The sequence below is a fragment of the Rattus norvegicus genome, chromosome X (genome assembly GCF_036323735.1).
Source record: "Rattus norvegicus strain BN/NHsdMcwi chromosome X, GRCr8, whole genome shotgun sequence".
Taxonomy (NCBI): domain Eukaryota; kingdom Metazoa; phylum Chordata; class Mammalia; order Rodentia; family Muridae; genus Rattus; species Rattus norvegicus.
In genome coordinates this window covers 126,371,003-126,385,346 of record NC_086039.1, presented here as the reverse complement: position 1 = coordinate 126,385,346, position 14,344 = coordinate 126,371,003, and the positions used below count along the sequence as shown (strand labels likewise).

At 36.8% G+C, this 14,344-nt stretch overlaps 1 protein-coding gene across 8 annotated transcripts in view; it reads left to right on the top strand.

Moving 5' to 3' along the window:
• The window catches only part of Tenm1 (teneurin transmembrane protein 1), an 889,770-nt gene that overhangs the window by 770,391 nt on the left and 105,035 nt on the right, over window positions 1-14,344 (top strand). For all 8 annotated transcript variants that reach the window (XM_063280507.1, XM_063280510.1, XM_039100433.2 and 5 more), the window contains 2 exons: window positions 5,186-5,206; window positions 7,897-8,129. In XM_063280507.1, coding sequence (XP_063136577.1) covers window positions 5,186-5,206; window positions 7,897-8,129 — 254 coding nt within the window. The remainder of the gene's footprint in view (window positions 1-5,185; window positions 5,207-7,896; window positions 8,130-14,344) is intronic.

Sequence of the window (14,344 nt, the reverse complement as noted above, 5' to 3'; positions counted from 1 at the left end):
GACTTCAGTGATCACTTCATTTCATTGGTTGCCAGTCATCTCTCATGTCTGCCATGGCCATTCCTCATGAGCTGAACAGGACCGAAAAGAAATATTCAATGTTATTTTTATTGTTAAAAATCTGCCAAGTAAAACATTGCTTCTTATTATTTAAGTCTATATTATTGCCCTTTCCTGGTTTCTTGTAGTATTGCTCTACAAATTTTATTCTTAATGCTTCCTTCTAGTGAGAGTCTCAAGTAATATAATAAAAAGTGAAGCTTACTAAGTCATGTAACTCAAGTGTTTCAGAATAACATTTTCTGAAGACCTTTGAAGATATGAAGTTTAAGATATAAAGTTTAAGTCTTAATTTCCACATGGATTTGCTTGTTGTTTTCAAATGTGTGTGTGCATGCACAAATACATTTATGCATATTTTATTAGTATAAAATTGATAACACAGATTTCAGAATTCAGTGTTTATTAGAAGAATCCATAAATATATCATATCCAGTATATATTTGATATTTTGTCATTTGTAGTTTGCCTGATCATTTTCAACAGCCAGAAAATTAAGTACCTCTTCATCTTTAGACATATTTGTGAAAGAGAGTGGGGGAGAAGAAAAAAGAAAGAAAAAAGAAAACAGAACTTTTCGTTGTGATCAACGTAAATCATGAAATACCTCTTTATTAGTAGCAAATTTTAGAATCTGAAGAACCGCAGAGGTGACTTCCTTCTTCTATTGAAAAGATTCTTACAAGTATAAAATTAGCTGTCTGAGATTTCTGAGCTTTCTCCTCTTCTCATGCAATGTGCTCAGGTTCAAGTATATCTCATCAATTATGACTGCTACTTTTCTCCTTTGATCTTGGTTAGCCTCAGGGTCCCTTTTTGCTTTTCTAAAGCTAATAAGTATAATTATATAAGTAAAAATAGAAAACACCCTACCAAGTACTTTGTAGGAATTCAAATATGCAATATACCCTATCTCACATCTCATCTTCTAATTTTACAACGCTATTAGAAAAACCATTAGGCATGACTGGAAGTGATTTGTTCTTTATAGAAACCTCATACTTCTATTTTTTCAAAATTCAGTTATTCTCAAGATATTTATTTTGTTGTTCTATTAAAATTGAAAGAGAAAAGAAAATAAGAGGCTAGAAAATATATCTTGGTACCTTGAGAAATTTGGACTCGACAAATGTCAACGTGACATGAAAATTTCTCTAGAGACTTTACTATTTCTTTTCCAGTGACTAGTTAATATTTCTTGCATTGCTTATAGGACTTGACTCCTGTCATTGGTTGGAAATGGAGGAGACTTGGAATAGCACCCACTTAGGAGCAGTTAAACCTGCCGAGGGGTGTTGAAACTTACAGAAACTCTTCTAAAGGATCAAACAGAATCTTTGCTTTGAAGAATTCTGTGAATAGCTGAGATATTGCCACAAACCACCATTTTGTTCACAGAACTAGAACTACAAACACTAGAAACACTGCCTGTAGATAAAATAGATGGGTATCCCCTACCTGAGTTTGATCTCATATGCTGGCAGTGGCTTTAAAACACAAGACAAATTCTAATAATAGTCACGAGCAGAACCATAACAATGGAGAAGTTAGTCTGGGATGACATTTGTTGGAACTAGAAGCTCTAAGAACTAAATCACAGACAATTGTGGATTCAAACCCATAAAGAAAAGAAAAACAGAGAGAAATAGAAAGGAAGTCTATTGCTTCTGGTCAGCTATAAGGAAAGACGTTGAGAAGAGTAAAATATGCATGGAGGGTTGCAGCCATCACCAAGCAAGACACTCACACTCCCCTGACACTAAGTCTGAACAACTGCTGTAAGGCTAGCATGGTCCCTATTTCCCATCTTTCTACACACACACACACACACACACACACACACACACACACACACACAGCTATAAAAAAGTAATGGGTCAGTATGTAAAGTGAAAGAAGGCAGCCATAAATGTATAAGTACGGTATGATGACATTTATTTTGAAAGTATGGCATAAACAAATCCATACAGACAAAATCAAGACTTGTGATCACCTGGGAGGAGTAATGAATGGGAAAATGATAATTAGCAAATAGGTACAGATTTTCCTCTTGAATTGTTTTACCATAAGGGTTGTATAAATGAATGTGTTTGAAAATGCTGAAATTCATGTTTTACAAAGGTAAATGTTGTGGCGTATAAATCCCATCTCAGTACTTTTCTTTCAAATCCAAAAGGAAGAGTTAGATAACCCTCAGTATCATTTTTGTACTGAAAAAAAAATAATCAAGGACTAACTCACATATCCTCTCATTAGAAGTGTGCCTTACTCTCCAAAGAGTTGTGACTACTCTTTTCTTAACTCAAGACAGAAATTCAAGGCTGTCAGTTAGCAGGTAGTAATGGCCACTGAAGGCTCTTGGCACTTGTGAAGAGTTCACACACTGGCAGCTCAGTATGTAGTTCATTGATAGCGAGACAGCAGGTTCACTTTGGTGGTGGTTCAATCCTCAATCCTTAACTAAAAGTAATTCTAAGACAGAACAAGGTCACACACTAGAAATAAATTCCATCATTTTCACTTCCTCCCTCTGAGATGTTAATGAGAGAAGCTGCTTTGCATAATATGGGACATCTTCCAAATTCACAATGACATTATTGGCGGGATCAGAAGCAACAGCAAGAGAAACAAACTGTCTCCCTCTCTGCTCCTTGCCATCACCTAAGAATTTCGAAATACTTTGTAGACATACAAATGGTGCTTGCTATATCATGCAAATACAAACCATTGTGGGTGAAATCATATTTTAATGAGGTCCATCTAGTATTTTCACAACTAGACTCCGTTAGAAAAATTGTCTTTGTTCCAGTCATTAGAGCCTGGCTCCAACAATCATCTTATAGAAACTGCAAAAACAATGTCCGAGAAACAAAGAAAAAAACACAAAAGCCCAAGGCCAGGTTTCTAATCAGAGCTCTGCTTCCTTACTGGTTGACCTTTGTGGCAACCCACAGACTACCTACCCTTTTGAGATGGGCCAAGGAAACAGAAGAGGCAGTGAAGTATGACCTGTGGCCATGCTAGTATCTCAAAGATGCTTTTTAAGAGAGTGGAATCCATTTTAACAGATAATTTCAACTGAAATAACTTTGTATCTTTTCTTCTTCCCGGACATAGGGAAAAAAGAACATTTCCTGGTTTTCTTATAAAGAGGTTTATTATCTTCATGTCTTCAAAGTGACCTAGGGGCCAGATTTAAAAGGATTTTAAAATTAAAATGACTGTATTTCACAGATGATTATAGCCTTTTATTTCCAGGCAAACTTGACCTGAAGTCAGGCCTACACACAGAGTGAGCTCCTCACATGAGAAACATCATACCACATCACCCAGTGAAACATTCAAAGCAATACCCTGTGTCAAGAAGCTATTAGATGAAGTGCTTACTAAAAGTTCTGTTTCTTTATGGCTGACAATTCTGTTTTGCCCACCCCAGTTGCCCTTTGGAACACAGATGGCTGGAAGACATAAGGCTTTAATAGTTGATGTACATGATGTTTTATTGAAGCTGTTTTGATATAACAGTTTCAATGCTAAGGACATTCTATCGTGGTCTAAAGTAAAGCCTTCTTTTAAAAAATTCTTTGAAGTTTCCATACATTTATACAAGTTTTTGGACATATCCATCTATTACTTTCCTCCAAATTTCTCTAGTGCCCCCAACCCTGTCTCTCTCCCAACTTAATACTCCACTTTTGTTGTTGTTATTAATAATTCCTACTCCAAATAGTGTTGCTCATATATGTGCATATGTATAGAGCCATCCACTGGTATATGGGCAACCCACTAGCACCCATGTCCCCAAAGTAGAGTGACTTTCGCTCTATCAGCAACCATGAACTGGAAATAGCTCTTGGGCCAAAGGTTGGGCCTCTCTGGGACCCCTCTCCAATTCATACTGGAAGTGTGACTGGCTTGATTTTGTTCAGGTATTGTGCAGATAACTGCAGGTGCTATTAGTTGATGCATACAGCAGCCAAATCACGTCAGGAGTCTGCATTCCATAGCTCCCCTCCTTATCCATAAGCTGTGACTTTCCTTGACCACTCTTCTATAATGTTCGCTGGTCCCTGGTTGTGGGGAGATTAATAAAAATTATTCATCCATTGCTGATCACTCATAGTCACATATTCTTGGTACTTCGACCAACTATGAATCTTTGTATTAACTACTAACCACTGCAGAAAGATCTTCCTCTAAACAAAATTGTAAGCAGAAAAAAATAGAAATACGAACATAAATATTTAGAAGGCAATTGGATGATAAAACCATTTAAAATAATGATCACTGTAGGTTCGCACCTAGGAAACATAATGTCCCTTGCCATGGACTTTTTCTCAGGTTTACTTTATCAGGCATGAAAAGCTTTCTGTGGAACATGTCTCATAACCATAAGAAAGTGAGTGATTGGTTGTCTTCATAATTGTCATACCACTATGATAACAATTAGCATACCAGGCAAATTAATATTGCAGCATAAAGAGAAAACTCCCATACTTTCAAGAGACCTTTTTAAAATATTGTCACTGGTTGTACAAACAAATGTTTGCACCTTATCTCTGAGTGGAGGTTGGGATGCCTGTACAGTAATTTACAGCAAGATCCAGTGGCTTTACATTTCCATTGAGGATTCAGAGCTATCAAACTAAAATTTTCTCTTACAGTGGCTACTTTTTAACGTCCAAACCCAGTGGTTCTTACATCTTAACTCTGCATCAAAATCACCAGATGAATACTTTTTAAAATACAATCACCAATCCCTCCTTCCATGTGTCAGGATTCTGGTTTAGTAGGACAAGGGAGCGATTCCAGATAATCTGCACGTGTGCTAGAGTCCAGTGGTCCTGAGGCAGATGGCCAGAGAGAAGCTTTGTTTTAATTGTCTTAGAACTTCACCTCCCCACCAAGCAAGACATGTAACCACCTTGACACCATCTTATAAGAAGCATGCAAGGAGTGAATCAACTGTAGCTTCACAATGACTAAATGATCCCAGCGGCAACTCTCTAATTGCCACAAGCTGAGACCAGAATTGATGTGTCTGCTGAGATTTCTCTTGTTGAATGGTACTGATGACTCTCTATTTGTTTTTACTTGCTACTCATGGATACCCTGTGCACCCTAGAAACAGAGATACCAGACATAGGTAAGCAAATAACCCAGGTACCTGCCTAATGACCCTCTTACCTAAGAAGCCATTCTCTAACCAAAAAAAGAAAAATGTGCTAAAAGAAAATGTTTGCTTCTTAAATAAGGTTAAAGAAATGATTGAAAGTGAATTTGGAAATTATATGCAGGTAAGTGTATTCCAGAAAAGAAGGTTAGTATATTCCGTAGGAATTTACTGAAGGAACAGAACACTCAGAAAAAAAGAGAAGATAAATGCGAGATGACAGTTCAGTATGTTATGAGAAAGTAAGGCCAAAAGTCTCATCCTGTTTCCCTAAGGTAATATCACAAATGAGTACATAAGTTCAAATCACTTTAATGTTTTAAATTTGCAGTGGTTTTTTTTCCCCAAGACTCAAAAATATAGTTGTCAATTACATCAAGACGCAGTGACCATGATGACCTTCCGTTTTTAAGCAAGAGTTGCTTTTTTACATTTGATAACTTTCTTTAATAACATCTTTTTCCTTTGAAGTAACTAAATGGGTTCTATTTTCTCTCACCAAAGGAAGTAATTGAAAAGCTCCAAACTGACCATTTACCAACAAGGCCACCTCGTTCTGAAATTAGTGATGAGCATTTCTGTTCCACTCATGTGTACAGTACATTTGTCACGACTGCTCAAAATTTCTCAACTTTCAAAGGACAAAATTGAATTTGTTCATTCCCAAGAGCCAGTTGTCATCAAAGTAGCACTAGTAGGGTTTTGAATATGAATCAGGTTAAGGAATTGCCACCTCCCAAAGGAACAAACAAAAACTTAGCTTCGTAGCTTTGGCATAGCTGGTTCTTTAACCAAATTCAGTTGGTTGCCAATTTGATGGCTAGTAAACTATTGGCTGTAGTTAATTAGAAGCATTAACTGGCCATTTAACTATCTATGTTAACTGTGCTAACTGGACGAACATGACTTAAGTATAAAATGAGCCAGAGGGTAACAGTGGGAGTCTAACACCTGAATTACAAAAGAAATCCTCACATCTGTCAAACTGCTATGCACTCAGTCATGAAGGAGTAAACCAAGTAGGAATGCAGTGCAATGCATTCGCAAGTTTTCAGAAAGCACAAAGAAACCATTGTCAATGGAGCTGAAGTCTACTTGGGAAATGGCAGGAAATTGCATATCATTACAGGGTGTATTCTTGTCAAGAAAATAACATTAATCAGATTTGAATTTGATATGTCGGGTTATTCCCTTTTCTAAAAACCAGAACATAAAATTGACAAACAGCCTTACGGAACAAAATCTGACAAGTTCCACAGTTAGGAAAAGATAGAGCCCTGGTTGTCTTTCCCACCTTCCAATCAAGAGTATTCTGTTGGCATTTTGCACACGTATTCACATGAGCTCTAATCTAATCTTAGTAACAACACAGAACTGTTAGTGACCCTGGGCAAGCCCCTTATGGTTCTGGGTTTCCCCAGCTGAAAGTTGAGGTGAATACTAATTCTAACTTAGCTTGCAGGCACATTGGAGATACTCAATAATGAATGGATGTAATGCATTCCAAAGTACTTTTGTGCGAATAACATTTCTCTTGGAAAAATAGCCCATGGACCCTACCGAAACAAAGCATGATTAATCTGGCTCAGTTGAAATTCCGCAAATTGGCTACCCAAGTAGCAAAGATTATTTCCAGGAAAGGTTGTAACCCATCTTTCCAACTTTGGGAAAATCCAAGTATGCTGGAGAAATATTATTCTGAAGAGGAAAGCTTGAACTAAATATATAAAAAGTTTTACTCAACCACCTATTTGAGTAGTCTTTGATACAGAGATGCTTTTCTGGTCAAGCTGACAAACCAATTTTGGAGTCGGGTGGTGCCCTTTACAATTTATTTACAGCACCTGCCATGGTAGTTCCAGGGTTGAAGAAGTCCCTGGAATCTACTGTTATCTTACTCAAAGAAGGTAAGCAGAAAAAAATCAAATATTCCAATAGGATCTTTTTTTTTTCCATTACAAAACTGTAAGTTGAGTTTTCAAAGCTACCATTTGCTAACTTTATAATTATTAACATAGATATATAAGCTTAGAGGGCAGTCACAATTAAGAGAATGCCAATCCTTAAAGGAGCGCTTTCTTCTGCTAGCACTCACCCCTCCACCTTCTTTGACTAAGTATCCAAAGCCTGAAGTCTCTCATGCAACTTCTCATGAAGGAAGCCTTCCATAAGCCTTATGGAAGGCTCATAAGGAAGCTTAGGGAGAAACATACAAACTAAATGACTTGTTTAGGTATCAGTGTTCCCTGCTCTAATAAACTGTGAGAGCTAGGAGGAGAACCACAATTTCCCATTTATTTCTAATATGTTTAGTGCTGAAAGGTCTGCTTACTATCCACTGGTCTTAAGCCAGAAGCCGTATGGCATTCTTTTCCAAATCCTTTCTATCATTTCTCACATGTATGGGACATCATATTTTCCCTTCCTTCTACTTTCTTCTGTGGTATGTTTCCTTTACCTCTGCTGTCATTAGTCCAAATTCCCATCATCTCTTACTGGAGCATTCGTTGGTGCCGTTTCTGTGTTGTGTGCTTACTTACTAGTTCTGTAAAAGGCATTTTCTTTCCCCTTTTAAAATAGTTTTCCATTTGTGACAAAAGACAGACTGCTGGGGTCCACATTGAACAAACTGCTTTTACTAACTTCCGTTTCCTCTTCCGTAGCACAAGTCCTGCGCACAAGTACTATCTGGCTATGGACCCTATGTCTGAATCGCTCTACCTGTCAGACACCAATACTCGAAAAGTCTACAAACTGAAATCGCTCGTGGAAACAAAAGATCTCTCTAAGAATTTTGAAGTGGTAGCAGGAACAGGTGACCAGTGCCTTCCCTTTGACCAAAGTCACTGCGGAGACGGTGGCAAAGCCTCAGAAGCTTCACTGAACAGCCCTCGAGGTAAAAAATAATAATAATAATTAAACAAAAAGCTAAGCCTTGATTGATGATAGATTTCATTCGACTTCGCTGAATTTTAAGGCCATTATCATGCTCTACTCTCTCTCAATCTTTTGCCTCTCATAGCTTTTTCAGAGTCTATCACAGAAGATAGGTACCTCAAAGCAAATTTTTACATGATGTGAATAGGGTCCATGTTTACATGATCGTAATTGTTAGGAAAGATTGCCAACGAATAACTATAGCTTGGGGGACATTGGAGTGCCTCTCAGGATCCCAACCTGTCCTGAGCACTCTTTCCTAGAAGCTCCATACAGTCCAGCACTTAAAGAGTTAACTGGTCCCAGCCTAGAGCTTCCAGTCCCTTCTTTTGTTCTGTGGCTTACACTGGGTCTAATGAGGTTTGTCCCTACCTTTCTGTACCACTGTCAGAAGTACTATCTCACAGTATCCCTATTTTTTAACAATCAGAATGAACTTTTCTTTCTTTAAATTATCTAGATTATTTTTGAAGTGTTTTCTTTTTTTTTTTAACTTACATCAACTCTAGGATAAAAGAGTTAGTGGGAGCTTAACCTTATTTTAAATCGCACTTCCTATCTTGTAGGACCAACCATTACTTCAAATGCCTGGAATTTGATGAACAAATCTATATCTCCCAATTAACTTCATAACTGTATAATATTCAATCATATGTCCAACTTAGATGATTAAATTTGTGAATGGCCCAGGTTTCAGTCTGTCATCACATATCATTTACCTCATCTGTTTAATTATTCAAACATTCTTCTTGCTTCCTTCACCTAGGTATTGATGCAGATATGTGTGCATATTTATTTTAGTGAATTTTAAAAAGTATTCATTTCATGATATTTCTTAAAGCTAGCAGTAAGTATTAAACATAATACACTCTTGTTGCAGAAAATACAAAAGGAAGAGCAAAAATGTTTTTAATTAAAATCAGCACATACTTACAACATACAGAAAATCACCAGTAACATTCTAGTAATTTTTCCATGTATAGCGTATGTTTTAATTCTATACAAATAAGTTCATAGTATATATCATTATTCTATAACCAGCTTTTCACATTTGATGTATTATAAATATCTTTCCATGCCAATAAATATTGTGAGACCAATATATTTAATGTGTTAGAAAGCCACTTATTATTTCAAATACTAAGAGGTTATTCTGTAGCCATTTGACATTTGCCATATTGGAATTAAATTCCAACTACTATGATAGTTCAACGTCTCCAGGTTCTTCAATTATAGTGTTTCTTATAAAGCCCTTCTGGCGAACCTCAGCCTATTAAATCTGAATTTCTTAAAAAGGATCTATACTATGTAATTAACAGTAGATTATATTCTTCCTTCTTTTGCTACCCAGTTCCTTCATGGAAGGTTTTTTTTTCCTGTAGAAGTTTGTGAAGTGAAACTACATCTAATATTTTATGACTTGATCCATCTCCCTACCATCTCTGAGCCTCATGTAGAATGCATCAAATGTATTTATTTTATAATTGATCAACTAAATAAATCATGCTTACACAAGGTATCTCCTAAGGGAATGTAAAAATCTCCCAAGCACTATAGTAAAATCTCTCCTCTTCTCTGTGCCAACTTCTACTGCACACACATAGTGGGCCCACAATAAATATTCAAAGAGTAAATGAATAACTCAGGTGCAACACATAATCAGCTCATCTTTCAAGAAAATATATCAGGTTGGGTCTTACCTTTTATACAGATTTAAAACTCTTATGGGTATTATAAAGATTTCTGCATAAGTAATAAGGAAGAATCAGGCTTGTATTGTGCCGGAAATTGACATCCACCTGAGTTGCTGCTAGTCTGAAAACCACTCATCTCACCTACCACATTCAACCTGCCACATAGTGAATGACTATCTCAGCTCTTCCAAATAAAGCAAAGAATTGGTTCGGTATAGGTTTGGCTGCTTGGAAAGCAGCAATAAATGCCCTGATGAGCAGGATTTGCATGAACTCTTGAAGTGTCAGTAATTGGAGTGCCAAAATTTATACATCCATTAAAGCTAATATCAAACCTAGTCTTTCTTTTTGACAAATCTAGAAGTGTGCTTTCTTTCATCTTGATTTACTTGTCATGCTTTACAAAAGTGCCCCTTACCATAATCTGATACACTTCCAAAGCAGCCCTGAGAGCATGAGGCTCAGACAGACAGCTGACGATCTGAACTCAAGTGAACAACTTTTACATAATGTTCCTGAAGCTTAGGTTTCAACATTTGTCCAGATACAGTTGGTAAATTTGATTGCTTAAAGAAGTGGAAGTTATAATTTATACTAGGTAGGTATGTACTATATCCCCTTCAACCGCGGAAATGATATTTGATACCCTGATATTGATTTTCAAACTCATAGATTGTAGAACCTCTGTACACACATCAGCCACCTTTAACAGACTGGTCAGAACATTCAAGTGCCTGACCATATCTCCTATCTCCATGCTAAACCTAGGCAGCATTTACCTTTGTCAGGAAATCAGATGTGAGAATCTTATTATGTGAAGTGCTACGGGGCAATTTCATAGACTTCCGTAGGAGGAACAGTCAGGCAAGAAGTTATTAAATTACAGTGTGCAAATTAAGAAAGAGGGTAGGACTAATTGGTAATTTCATCTTTGAAGTTTTCCTGCAGATTCTATATCTCTCAAGAAAGTGCAATGTGTTTGTAGTTCTGCTTTACACGGCTCCTTCGTCCCAGTTCTTTGGAAGACGGCAACTGTTTAATGGATTACTTTAAGTGGATGTTTGATTTTTTTCCCTCACATAGAAGGAAGGGCATAAAGAAAATGGAAATGAGCATCTGAAGAGTAGCAGTATTAGGTTAGGAAAGAACACTTGCTCTAAGACACAAGTTCCCAACCTGTGAGTTGCAGGTAACCCCTTTGGGAGTCATGTATAAGATGTTTTACATATTCAGATATTTACATTGCTATCCATAACAGTAGCAAAATTACAATTATAAAGTAGCTACAAACATAACTTTATGGTTGGGGAGTCACCACAACATGGGGAGCTGTAGTAAAGGGTTACAGCATTAGGAAGACTGACAACTGTTGCTCTAAGACTTGACCAAGCAACATATTACAGTTTTAGGCAGACGTGCCAACCTGTCCTTAACTACTGACTCAAGGTGAGGTAGGTCAATATTGCTTGGCAAGGCAGTTCATTGACTTTCCGAACCTATTCTAAAACTAAGCTGAAATATAACATGTTTCGAGATTCTTCATCCTAAATTTGGAGTACATTGTCGAATCCAAGCAAAAGCCAGTCAGCAAAAGGTCAGTGGTCAGAAGCTGTGCTGTGTTTCACTTCTGTTTGCTCTGTTTGTTTGTATGTTTGTGAGAAATTGCAGGTAGTTGAGAATTGCAGGTCAGAGAGCCTGGATTTTTGTAAACTATCTAAGTGAATGTCCATGTTTTCTTTGAACGGCTATACAAGTCACTATTCCCTTACCATGGTTCCCTTTTCCTCAACACTAAAATAGACTTAATAATGCCATAAGCTATTTTGGAGCTGGCATGGAACTTAACACGTGGTCCTGAAATTTCTCAAATGTAAGTTGAAGTGCTCAGGATGGTCTTCTTTCAGATTCTAAAGGATTACAATAGATATAGCTAGAGCATGCTGAGTGCCTACTGTGTGCTATTCAGTCTAACAGATATTTTCCACACACTATCTCTCATCTTCACAGCAATTCACTTGTTTGTGTGATTCCCATTATATGATTCCCATTGTACAAAAGGAAGCAGAAACTCAAGTAAGATAAGAGATTTATTCAGGATCACATGGTATATGGGTGACAATACCAGAACTCAAACTAAGTTAGCTCATTCCAAAACATCTACTATGAAAAGGACAAAAACCCAGACTATTGCTATCCCACACTCCACAGCTGTCTACTAACATTCAGGATATCTGGGGAGAATACAAATTTTCGAAACTACTTTGAAATCTAATGACAGGTATTCACAGGAAAATAATTTTATTTAAAACAAAGAGTTTCCAGTCAGATTTCCTTGTCCTATTTTATTTTCTCTAAGCGTGTACTAATGATGTACCATATAGCATTTACAAAGTCTGTAAATGTAATTATTTAAATGAGTCTCCAGGAATCCTTGTCACTTCTCTGCAACTAGGAACTTCACCAAATTTTCCTTAAGGAGCCAAGGCAGGAAACCTTCATTTTATTAAATGTCCTGACTACATAGTAACTACAGATTTTGTATGAGGGAAAAATGGAAGCATCTCCAAATAGAATTTCATATGATAGTCATTGGGTTCTTCTCCTGGGAAGAAGCCTTTATCTCTTCCAATGTGATATACTTTGATTTGAATCCCAATAAAAAGAAGCATTTGCCATTTTACTCATCAATACTTCAATGTAATAGGGCAAAGAAAAGGATTTGGCAAGGAGGTTGAGGGAGTAGTATTCCCTAGCATTGTATATGAATTTGAATTGACTTTAAAGGATGCTTTTAAAACATGCATGGATGATGTCGTTGAAACTTAGGTTCCATTTATTACTTTTTCTGCAACTTTCTTTAATTCTACAGAGAACTCAAAGTAATGAGTCATGTAATAGATGACCAAGTACTTAAGCAGAATGTGAAATGGTACTAGGTGGCGTTATAAAATAAAATGTGTGACAAGCTGAATGCACTTATGTTTTTCTAAGTAGATACAAAGGGTGAAGGATTGACAGGGTGGGTTAAAATTAATCAATGACTTAATATGGTTTTCTTAGACCTCCCCACAGATTATATCTCTATTTTCAAGTGTGTCTTTAAATAAATTGACCTCAGAAGCCAGCAGGGCTTAGGCAATATTCAGTTGAGTGCAGTTTTCCTGTGGAAGAGAAATAATTCTTAAGTCCTTACATTTAAAAGGTGACTTTAGGATATTCATGACATTATATATGATTCATTTTAACTTTATAGGAAATTGTGGAATCTGAATAATATAAAATCTAGAGACAAACAGTTGTTCTCATCCCTTTGGCTCAGGTATATTCCTAAACTCTAACTTTTTCAAGCACCTGCATACTATTCCCAAAAGATGATTAATGAAAAGATGGTAAGACAACAATTGGTGACATCTGATTGACATCAGTGGTGTCTATAAGGAAGGGAGCATAGTAGAGAAATGGGAAATCCTTTTGGTTCTCCAGTGCAGTGGGGCAGTAATGGCTTTCCTAAATTCATTTAGTATCATATATGACTTCTTGGTGACAATCATTTGGAAATATAAGAGGGATGTTCCTGAATAAAATTAAAGACAAGCCAAGCATTAATAAAGCAAACGCTATATTTAAGATACCATGAGATAATCAATGTTTTATAGTAAAAAAAAATACATCAGGGTAATAGCAGAAACAAAGGAGGGAGTAATAATTTATGGCTTTATCCTATAGTCAAAAGGATACATGACAGTGACATGATCATCTGCTCTATACATTTTGGATAATTTGGATTATAGACAAATTAAGTGCACAGGAACAATACTAGAGCAGCAAATCCAGTATGGGTGCTAATAATAAGATAGAAGCATCCAATCAGGAAGGCAGAGAAAGATCCTTGAAAGCAATTAAAAATGAACCAAGGATAAATGCATCCAGGAAGCCATGGACATTTTAAAACAAGATGTAGAAACCAGTATCAACTGTTAATAGCCCATGAATAGTCACTGAATGAAGCAGTTGTAAGAGATCATCTGTGACATGTGGAAAAATACAAAATACAGGAAATTAATGATGAACCAAGGACTTGAGAAAATGGGACCAGCATAGGACCATGTAGGTTTAAAGCAGACAAAATCTCAGTGCTGAGAAGGGAAAGTAGATACAAAATATCACCCTTAACCAAGATGCTATTTGTAACGAATACTTGCTGGGAGAGGGGAAATCAGTTTCTCTAATGGTGTGCCACCGGATGTGTCAACCACAATCCAGGACAACCCCTATGCCTGGGAGTAATTAACAACACAAAGGGGACTCCATGTGGTGGTGGGGGGATGTCTGTGAGCTTTTTGTTTCCTTTTGTTAGGATAGTTTTTGTCATGCAGGGTTTTTTATTTGATTTTGTGTGGTGTTTTGAGAGAGAGAGAGAGAGAGAGAGAGAGAGAGAGAGAGAGAGAGAGAGAAAGGGAACATAAAGTTGGATGAGTGA